At 46.9% G+C, this 11,334-nt stretch overlaps 1 protein-coding gene across 7 annotated transcripts in view; it reads right to left on the minus strand.

Annotated features, from left to right (window-relative positions):
• LOC307201008 (B-cell antigen receptor complex-associated protein beta chain-like) overlaps window positions 1-10,890 on the minus strand; it is a 58,619-nt gene extending 47,729 nt beyond the window's left edge. For all 7 annotated transcript variants that reach the window (XM_079950132.1, XM_079950133.1, XM_079950131.1 and 4 more), the window contains exons 1-5: window positions 10,704-10,890; window positions 7,030-7,314; window positions 5,365-5,483; window positions 2,230-2,271; window positions 288-952 (exon numbers count right to left, since the gene is read on the minus strand). In XM_079950132.1, the coding sequence (XP_079806258.1) occupies window positions 851-952; window positions 2,230-2,271; window positions 5,365-5,483; window positions 7,030-7,314; window positions 10,704-10,773 (618 nt within the window). In that variant the 5' untranslated portion in view covers window positions 10,774-10,890 and the 3' untranslated portion in view covers window positions 288-850. The remainder of the gene's footprint in view (window positions 1-287; window positions 953-2,229; window positions 2,272-5,364; window positions 5,484-7,029; window positions 7,315-10,703) is intronic.
• Window positions 10,891-11,334: the final 444 nt, after the last annotated feature.

Here is an 11,334-nt window from a genome sequence, read left to right on the forward strand (position 1 = left end):
AAGAATCGTCAGGGTCAGCGTCAGAGGAGTCCAGGAAGGATGAGACCCTAGCGGGCAGGAGGGCCCAGAGGAGAAAGGAATTTAGGAAGAGGTGGACCAAAGCGAGAGTCTTAAACTGGTGTGGAGGGGGAGGAGACTCAGACAGGACTTTGCCGGTCTAAGGTCGGGACGTAGAGCTGCACGCTGCGGCTTTAAAATGGAGACTGAATCTCAATAAAGACTTTTGTACATAACTACAGCCTAGCGTTGGTCCTCTGTGAGCTGGGACCTGGAGGCAGCTCTGACACCTAGGCTCTGTGGTTTAACCCACAGCGCCACCCGTGTCCCTTGCAGATTACATTGGTTCACCTTTAAATGAGAACTGAACTGAATGGCTCCCCCATCCCTATGTTTGGCATTGGCTTACCAAATTTGACACTTCTAATGTCCGGCTTTCCTTTAAGAACCACCCTAAATCCAGCAGCTTCAAGAATTGAGGATGTGTGCATGTGTGGGAGGAAACCCATTCAAATTAGAACGCACATTTATGGCAAGCAAACTGATGTTAGGAAAAAAAATATATGTGAGAATCAAACCCATGCTCAGATTTTATTATTGACAGTTTTGTGTTTTGTATGGGGAAGGTAGGAAGGGAGCTTCCCTAAATAGGGTCTGCCACTAGCCCAGCTTTGGGTCCCTCTTAACAACAAACCCAATGCCCAAGGAATCAGGAGCGAAGGAATACCACATTTGATCTAGCAGTTCGGCTGATGATAGCTACGCAAGCAAGCGAGAGCTGCATCGAGAGCACTGTAGCCAAGCAAAACTTGTTCCCAAGTCAGGTGTGGCACAGGTGTGGCTGCAAAAGGTTTCACTCCTCCCCTGGACTCTCCCCCAGATTCCACTTGTCTGTTACTCTGTCCTGGTAAGTACAAATGTCTTCGTATGTATCAGCTAGTTCAACCGCCAACCCCTGTGAAGAAGCAAAAGGGAAAAGGAAAAAAGTTTGTATACAAAGTAAGGGATCCACTCTTAACCCCAAATACATATCCATCAATCACTGTCTTTTAAATCACCAACAATGGCTTGCACACCTGAAAACAGTTCAGCTTAGCCAAAATGCACCCAGGTGGCAACATAGCTGTCAACTTTTCCCTTTTCTTGTGAGGAATCTTATTCGGAATATGGGAATTTCCCTTTAAAAAAGGGAAACGTTGACAGCTATGGGTGGCAACCATCAACGGGCAGCAGCAGGTAGAAGGGGCGAAAACCAGGGTTCGATCTTCCCACCCCACAATCACAGAAATGTACGATTCGTAATAATTATGTACCAAACGTGATTTTCATATTTGTGACAATATTTTTGTGTTGATTTATGTAATTGCTTTGGTTTGGGTCACCCCCGCCACCCCCCAATTCCTCAAACGTACCAATGAAAAGGCTGGATCCGAATGACATTATAGAACCACATAAATTTACAGGTATGGCTTTGGATTTCGATATATTTCCCTATGTCCATTCTCTGCGAACTCTTTCTCTCTCTCGCCAGACAACATGCACACAATTGTTTTAAAGCGCTCAGCAGCCACCTGAACACAGATCATGCCATATATAAACACCATTGTCTTCCCCTATTCACTTAGGCCTCCTCCTTTTTCTCTCCTTTTTCTCTTTCACTTGTGTGAAGATGCTGACACATGTATACTGTCTGTCTGTCCGTCCCCCGTCCCCCCCAGCACCACTTCTGCAAGATGAACACTTCTTCTCCTCTCTGAACCCAGTGCTCCACTAATAGCTTCTAGCCAGGCTCTGTTTGCTCCTACCTTGGCTGATGTCTGAATGAATTTCTGTAAAGTGGTGCCCCGCAAGACGAATGCCTCACAAGACGAAAAACCCGCTAGATGAAAGGGTTTTCCGTTTTTCGAGGCACTTCGCAAGACGAATAACCCTATGGGCTTGCTTCACAAGATGAAAACGTCTTGCGAGTCTTGCAATTTTTTTTCGCTCCCCCCCCCTTTTTCTAAGCCGTTAAGCCGCTAATAGCCGCTTTGCCGCTAATAGCGCTAATCCGCTAAGCCGCTAATAGGGTTGCTTTGCAAGACGAAAAAACCGCAAGACGAAGAGACTCGCGGAACGGATTCTTTTCGTCTTGTGAGGCACCACTGTACTTTCTCTTCTCTCTCCTGCCCAAGATGGACTAGCCCACTTTCCAGCTTTACCATTTTGAAAATACCTCACTCTGTTGCTCACCTCGTAAGTATGGTCCTCAGCCGACGCATCCTTGCCATCACCCTGAAGGAGAAATAGCGTCACATTATTCCAAGCTGTTGAGTCTCTGTTTGAAAAGGAACTGCTAGAGAAGTATCCCTCACCGTGGCAATTGTTGGGTTGGAATCAGCAGAGTAACTGAGCAGGATTGTCTCAAACAAGGGCTTTGGAAAAATTGCCAGAGATGATGCTGAAGGGGCAGTGCCAGGGCTGGTGGGCAGCAAGATGGTGTTGCCCAAAGGCCTACGAAAACTTGGAGCCAGATTTGCACCAGTCCAGCTAAAGATTGTCGAAAAAATACCTATGCACACTACCAAGCCACACAGTTTCATGGGACTTCATGGGTGATTCAGATTAATCTGTACATCTTGAGAAGGCCCTAGACCCTTTGAGAAGGAGTCCTTGGTGAGAGGACTATGAATATACCATATTTTTTGCTCTATAAGATGCACCAGACCACAAGACGCACCTAGTTTTTGGAGGAGGAAAACAAGAAAAAAAATATTCTGAATCTCAGAAGCCAGAACAGCAAGAGGGATCGCTGTGCAGTGAAAGCAGCAATCCCTCTTGCTGTTCTGGCTTCTGGGATAGCTGCACAGCCTGCATTTGTGCCATAAGACGCACACACATTTCCCCTTACTTTTTAGGAGGGAAAAGGTGAGTCTTATAGAGCAAAAAATACGGTACATCTTATTTTAATGAATTGACTTTTGTGCAACTTCGGAAAGCTTTTACAGAGTTACGATTAAATACAATAAACTCTGCTTATAGAGATGGGAGACACAGAGGCATACCAACAAACAAACGTGTTTGCATTAAGGGGTGTCCTGAAGTAGAGGACCTTATGCATTATATCTTGCGCTGCCCCTTATATAATGAAGCAAGAGAAAGATTTTTAGCACCTATAATGACAAAGTCCCCTGACCCCTCTGACATGATTTTATATCTCCTCACAGACACAGATAAGTATGTGACCTGGCGTGTAGCACTCTTTGCAACTGCTGCTAGGAAAATTAGAGCAAATTATATAGCCAAGGTAGCCACCAACTGTAAAGGAGATGAATTTATTTGACCCTATCTACATCAAGCTATATTCTATCTTTATCACCAAACTCCGAATATAATTGCACATTGTATTAATTAACATTATTTTTTAATATATTAGTGGCCGTGTGATAATTTCAGCTTATAAATTTTATTGTTTAATGTCTTAACTCGTATATTAAGGTACTTTTATAGCTCTGTTTAGAGTAGGTAATGTCTTGATAATATAAATGTTTTAAGTTTTTTGTATCAATCCAGTATATTTCCTTTTAATTGTTGAATGATTCTGTATACATTGCGGCAGCCTTTGGCTATGTGCAATAAAACTGATTGACTGACTGACTCCAAGAGGCTCCTTGGCTGGTCCAGCATGTGATGGCCTGGGAATCCGATTCAGAGGCTGAACCGGAGGAATCCCAGCCTGCACAGGAGTCCCCGCCTCCAGGGCCGGCTGAGCTGGGGCAGGGCCTTGATTCTGAAGCGCCTGCACCTGTGCCAGATCCTCAGGAGCAGGCACCAGGTGAATCCACTCTGGCACCAGAGGTGGTTGAGGACTCAGTGCCTACAGGTGAGTCTCCCCCTGGGTCCAGTAACCCTTCAGCCTCTCCTGAACTGCAGAGGCGAAGGGCAGAGAGGCGAAGGGAACTGGTTTCTCCCAGGAGGAGTGCTCGCCTTAAGGCCAGGAGAGGCGGGTCTCCTGGGGGCCGGGACCACCCCTGGCCTCAGAGAAGATAAAGGCCAGTCAGCCTGGTCCCAGGTTGCGGGAGCAACGTCGTTGATGAGCTGTTTCGGCCAGCATCCAGTCCTGTTTCCCCCAGAGTTCCAGTCCTTGCCCGGCTTCCCGCTGTGGACCCTGCTTCGCCTGAGGAGGACTGTCTGCCGACCCTCAACTCAGGTCCTGGACCTCGCCCCATTGTAACCTTCCCCCCCTGGACCAGCACACAGCAAAACCTGGAGGCATCAGGACCAGAAGTAGAGCTGTGCAGAGATGGATGCAGAGGGCAGCTCTTTAAAAGTTGGTGTGTTGCTGAGTGCCTGGTGTCAGTCCCAACATGAAGGAGGAGGAGCAGGATAAGAATGATAGAGGAGAAGCACAGAGGAAGCCAGGAGGGCAAGGACAGAAACACAAAGGGAGAAGACAGAGGAAATGTAGGGGGAAAGGGATGAACGACAGAGGAAAATGGCATGGCCCCAGCGAGGACAAAGTGTAGGGTAAAGGAAAGAGGAATAGGAAAAAGGGGGCTGGGGCTTTTAAGCTGACATGGTGAGCTACTAAGAGGATAGGAAGGGGAGGAAATATTGACAGAAGGAAGGACTGTGTACGTTACAGAATAGACCGGGTTCCAATGATGAAACTGAGCAACTAAATTCTTTGAATAAGGAACCCACCAGAGGGGTCACTGTGGGTGAGAGACCCCCTGGGGTTCTGAGAACCTGACACCCATTAAAGCTCTCTCTTAAATATCTGTCCCAGCATCTGATCTCTCGTCTATTACACTTCTGCAATGCCATGCTAGAAACAAGAAGTGGCTACCCAGTAGGGTCAGTTATGGAGGTTCTGTGCAAAGCCCAGTCTCTCTACATGGGAGGTGAGACTTGGGAAAGTACAGAACAGGTCCTCTTTCACAGTAGCTCTGATTTTGTGGAACCAGCTCCCCAGTGGCAGTCGTCTGTTGGCTCTGCTTTGCATGCAGCCAGGAAACAGCGCTATAATATAATAAAAATTTATTGTTTATACCCCGCCCATCTGGCTGGGTTTCCCCAGCCACTCTGGGCGGCTTGCAACCTAATATTAAAAACACAATACGCTATGACTTCCCAGTTTGATCGAGCTGATGTTACTTGCAGGCTGAACCTTAAAAGACTTGCCACATGTCGGTTTTTATGGCCTTGTTGCAAATGGGTTGTTTGTATTTACTGCTGTATACGCACAATTTCTCAAAAACACACACAAAAAACAGGCTATTAAAGGGAATGAAATAATGTTAGGACCACATCATTGCGCTGTAGCAGCGCTTGAGCACCAGCGATGTCAGAATTTGGCATTTCCACAGGAGGGCCCAACTCACTTACCTTTCCCATAGTTAGAAACACAGGGACGCTCACAAACAGGACAATAAGAAAGGTCTGGATCATGATGATGGCATCTTTCAGGGTGTTTCGATTCTGCACTTGCTGAAATGTGCTGATACCTTAGAACAAAGACAAGATAAGCTCATTGCTTAGTTCAGTCTGTCATCTTTGGCTGCAATGTGTCTGTGGTTTCCTTTCCATCTTTGAACAGGAACAGCTCCCTGCTATAATATACAACAGACTACAAAGCCCACAATGCAGTACGACTGTGGGCGTGGTTTGTATTTGCATAAGCATCCAGGGCTCTGGTGGAATCCAGTGTTGTGCTACGGTGATGGTTCTGTCAGTGTAAACATTGCGGCTTGCTGGATGGAACTGTTAGAATTCCTGCTCCATGATTGCAGTCATGGGATTTTTGTCTATCACATAACGGTGTATGTTTTCATTCCACAGAGTGGGAAGTGACGGAGACAGGATGTTTGTGTTAGTGTGTTCCGTGAAGTGGGACTATTGTCCTTTGTTCTTTTTCTCTTTGCAGTCTGATGCTAGAGAGAGAGGGAGCCATGTTGCAGTGCTCCGTGTGTGTTTATATGTAAATAAGTAGATTAGCCAAAATGCTGAGTTGCTGAGGTCTGTTACGCAAGCTGCAAAGACTCTGCGGATCCCTAAGTGTGCCAGTGTCTGTTGGCATCAGTCACTGTGATGTTCGGGCAGAAGAAAGCTTTTGAAGCTCCTGAACGATTGACCAGAAGGGAGGGAACATGCCAATCGGACATGCGTCTCTGCCAGGGTCCTACTCGAGAGTAGGACGAGCTCCTGACAGGAACAACCCCACCCATCTCTTCCATGGGGGCGGGGGGTATCTCACCCAAAGCCAATTTCTCTCCCAGAGCCACCCCCATAGCTGTCAACTTTTTCCCTTTTTTAAGGGAAATTCCCATATTCTGAATAGGATTCCTCGCAAGGAAAGGGGAAAGTGACAGCTATGCCCCCCACCTCCCCGGAGCCAATTCTGGAAGGTGAAGCAAGATAAGGGAAGAAAGCTCCATTGCACAAATGGACATCCTTGTTCTGGGCTTCCACTAACAAGATTCATTAACTGAATCCTGCCCTTTGATTGAACAGAGCAAGGATGGCCCGCTAAATGGGATCAGAAACAATCCAAGATACAAGGCAATACCTTTTCCCTGTGAATATGTGGCTGTTTGCTTCATGTGCCCGATGAAAATAGGGACATCCCGTTCCATAATGATAATTTTACCATTTATACCCCACACATCTTACTGGGTTGCCCCAGCCACTCTGGGCAGCTTCCAACATATAAAAAATAATAAAAAAACATTCAACATTTTTTTTTAAAAAAACTTCCCTATACAGAACTGCCTTCAGATGGCTCAGGGGTCGGATAACTCCATACCCTCCAACATTTCTCTAAGGAAAATAGGAGCATCCTAAGGAAAAGTGGGACATTCCGGGATCAAATTATAAACTGGGGTGGCTTCTCTAAATCAGGGGTGTCCCTGGAAAATAGGGACACTTGCAGGGTCTGTGCCCAGGAAAGGTAGACTTTATGGTAGAGCCCTGCTTCATGGTTACTCACAGCCACAGATTACAGGACCTTGGAAGCAGGAAAAAGGAATATTGAAGCAAATTAAAGCTATTCACCCATGACTCGCAGTTCAGTGCCGCAGCACTGCTGCCGACTAATTTGTGTCTTGTTGTTCTCACAGAAGTAGATGCCATTGTCGGTGTGCTGGATTTTGCTGATGTGCATCAGGACCAGCGATTCGTTCCTCAACACCTGGACTCTGGAAGTGTTCACCATCTCCTGATGCTTGCCCTTTTCCGTCTCTTTGTACCAATTTGCCGGAGAGCTGGAAACGCACCTGAAGGAAACTTGGCTGCCCCAGCGGGCGGCGATGAAACGTATCCGCGTCGCCTTCTCAGAAACTACAGCATGTGCAGAAAAGGTGAAAAACCACAAAATGGCAGCGAAAGGGAGGGCGGAGGTGAAGAGATCTCTCTCTTTTGAACAAAACAAGACAAAGCAAAGCTCTCCGGTGATTTAATGTCTAACTGGAACCACATTTTACACAGGTTTCAAATGTGAGCACAATTTAGAAATTTGAGTCCTGAACTAAACATCGCTTCACCTTCCAGCCCTAGGAGGAAGGCTATGATTATATCACTTTGAGACAAGCAAAAGCAGGTGGGAGGAGAGAAGAGTTCAGGGATATTTATAAAAAATCAGTTTTGTAAGTTGTGCGCCCTGCTTTCTCAATTTGATCCTTGTTTTGCATGTTTTGTGGTATTTTATGCATTGTGACTTGCTGTTATTTGACTGATTATAGTTTAGAATTATTTATTTTAACTGGTAAACCAGGTGCTGGTTTTAACCTTCAAAGCCCTATACGGCCTAGGACCCTCGTACCTACTGGACCACCTCTCCTGGTATGTCCCACAGAGGAACTTTCGGTCTTCAAACAAAAACATCTTGAAGGTCCCAGGCCACAGAGAGGTTAGATTGGCCTTAACCAGAGCCAGGGCTTTTTCGGCTGTGGCCCCGATCTGGTGGAACGCTCTGTCACAAGAGACTAGGGCCCTGCGGGACTTGACATCTTTCCGCAGGGCCTGCAAGACAGAGCTGTTCCACCAGGTCTTTGGCCAGGGCACAGCCTGTCTCCCTCCTTTGGAAATCCTCACAGAACTCTAGCCCAATGGTTGCCATTAATCTGATTTGAATTAATTTTATAATGAAATGATTTTAGAATGTTTTATCATTTTACTGTTGTTAGCCACTCCAAGCCCGGCTTCAGCTGGGGAGGGTGGGATATAAATAAAATTTATTATTATTATTCAAAGTTACCTGATTTCAGCAGGAACTTATGGGGCGTGCCCCGATTGTAAATGAAGCAGTACAGTTTTGGAAGCATAAATTCCAGGAGAAGGTGTGTCTGGGCAATTTATTTATCTTCCTGGTAACTTGATAATAATCATATCATGTATTTATGAGTTGTTTAAAATTACAGTGGTGCCTCGCAAGACGAAAAGAATCCGTTCCGCGATTCTCTTCGTCTAGCGGTTTTTTCGTCTTGCGAAGCAAGCCCATTGACGGCTTAGCGGATTAGCGCTATTAGCAGCTTAGCGGCTTTTAGCGGCTTAGAAAAAGGGGGGGAAGGGGGGAAAAGTCGGAAAAACTCGCAAGACATTTTGTCTTGCGAAGCAAGCCCATAGGGAAATTCGTTTTGCGAAGCGCCTCCAAAACGGAAAACCCTTTCGTCTAGCGGGTTTTTCGTCTTGCGAGGCGTTCGTCTTGCGGGGCACCACTGTAAATGAATTAATTCATATCTATATCTATATCTATATCTATATCTATATCTATATCTATATCTATATCTATATCTATATCTATATCTATATCTATATCTATCTATTTATCTAACCAGGCACTGGTTTATTTTAGGTCTGTCCGCAAATGCAAAACAGATGGGCAGGAAGTACAGTACTGCACTCTTTGTTGACAGAGCTCACTGCACACATGGCCACTCCTCTTGGTCTTGCTTCCGTGAAAGTCTATCCCCAGTTAGCCCAACTGTGTCAGGTGTTCAGGGGCTGAGGGGGCGTTTTGGGAGCCCCACCCAGAAGCAAAATGCAGAAGGTCCCATCTTGGTCGCAGACCTGTCTGGTCCAAACAGGAGCAGACTGGGGAGGTGAAGGAACCACCCAGGACCCCAAAGAGCCTCCCCACCAGCTGAAGGAGCCAAGAGTGCATACGATGACAGCTTCATACATTTGGTCCCAGTTTTCTAGGGCTAAATCTCCAAACTGAAAAGTGCCCAGAGGGCTCAAAACAACTGGAAGAGTTCACCATTCTCTAGCTCAGCATCTCTCCCCTTTCAGTTCCTACACTCAACTCTTCTCCTGCACACGTCCTGTAACCTGGTTGGATTTCCTTGTTTTGCTCCTCCATTTACAGTGTGAGGCTTCCTAAGTGGACAGACCTTGGCTGGATCTAGACCATGGGTAGGTAACCTAAGGCCCCGGGGCTGGATGCGGCCCAAACGCCTTCTAAATCTGGCTCATGGACGGTCTGGGAATCAGCGTGTTTTTACATGAGTAGAATGCGTGCTTTTATCTAAAATGCATCTCTGGGTTATTTGTGGGGCATAGGAATTCATTCATTATTTTTTTCAAAATATAGTCCAGCCCCCCACAAGGTCTGAGAAACAGTGGACCAGCCCCCTTCTGAAAAAGTTTGCTGACCCCTGATCTAGACACTTCAAAGAAGCGTTTCAGTTAAACGCGTCGTAAATTTAAACAGGGAAAGCAGGTAGAGAAAAATGGGACCCCACAGTGCCATCTGGTGGCACAACGTTATATCGCATATAGGTAAAAGGTAAAGGTAAAGAACCCCTAGACGGTTAAGGCCACTATGGGGTTGCGGTGCTCATCTCACTTTCAGGCCGAGGGAGTTAGCATTTGTCCACAGACAGCTTTCCAGGTCATGTGAGCAGAATGACTAAACCGCTTCTGGCACAATGGAACACCGTGACGGAAGCCAGAGCGCACGGAAACGCCGTTTACCCTCCCGCCACAGCAGTACCTATTTATCTACTTGCACTGGCGTGCTTTCGGACTGCTAGGTTGGCAGAAGCTGGGACAGAGCAATGGGAGCTCACTCCGTCATGGGGATTCAAAGTGCCAACCTTCTGATCAGGAAGCCCAAGAGGCTCAGCATGTACAGCGCATCTAAATTGCCTTTTCTTTACCAGTCTAGCTGAGTCCCCTGTCCACAGCAGTCTTTCCAAACCCAAATGTGGTGAGGGATGATAGCAGTTGTAGTCCAATTTACTGCAGGGGGCGGGAACTATCCAATACCCCAAAGGGCCTCCCCACCAGCTGATTTACAGTGAGAGAACTTGAGTTTTTAGGCAGGTCTGAGGCCCAGTGTCTCTCTCTTTTTAGAAATTACCCAGGGAGGGAAACCTGTAATCCTCCAGGTGTTGCTAGCCTATAACTCTGCTTCTTTCAGAGGTGCCAGCTTCTCCAGATGTTAGAGGGGTCTTGATGTGGTGTTCTGACACTGGGCACGGGGCTCTCTGAATATTGAGGAGGCCCAGCACCCTAAAAAAGATAGGGTGCCCCAAAGTACCTCACCCCAAGGAGTCGATGCCCTTGCCTTCATCCCTGACCATTGGCTATGTTGCCTAGGAGCTGGAGTCCAGCAACATCTGGCTTGAGACAGGCCCATTGTCCCCTCAACTTGCCGTCCCGCTGTGAATAAACCGACAGGCCCATTTCACTGAAGGGAACAGAAGACGAGAGAGAAGAAGCCATACCTGTGACCACAAAGCAGGTTCCCAGCATCACCCAGAACACTCCGCAGACACAAAGGAAATAAGGCGCCATTGCCGGTTGAAGATACCAACTCGAGCCCAGCTGCAGACCTGGCGAAAACACAACCAGCTCTCAGTTCTGCCTTTGAAAAACTGAAAGTGCCGAGGCCTCTCCCTTGTTGTTTTTCTGTTTCCTGCCCATGTAAATGCAGCTGCGATGGAGGCAGACCCTTTGGGCAGGGTGCACTCTGTCATGTGACCAGGGGCTGCCACGGGTGGCCAGTTTGACTGACAGGACTGCCATGGAGAAGCGGCCATTGGTAGGTTAAGCATATCACTGGGACAGAGGCCTTTCCCCAGGCTGGCGTACTACTGCGCCTGTAGCAGATGCATTTGCACAGAAGTGTAGCGGTATTTAAGAGTGTTAGACAAGGTTGGCAAAACTGACATACAAGCTACGGGACAAGGATAACTGTGACTTTAAAGATGAATGGGAACGCTTTACGAAATATTTGAAGATGCAACAAAGCGAACTGGACTCCTTGGCTGGCTTTGAATAAACATTCACAAACTTTTTATTGATAGGTAAAGGTAAAGGGACCCCTGACCATTAGGTCCAGTCGTGGCCGACTCT

The sequence above is a fragment of the Podarcis cretensis genome (assembly GCF_951804945.1).
Source record: "Podarcis cretensis genome assembly, chromosome: 13".
Taxonomy (NCBI): Eukaryota; Metazoa; Chordata; class Lepidosauria; order Squamata; family Lacertidae; genus Podarcis; species Podarcis cretensis.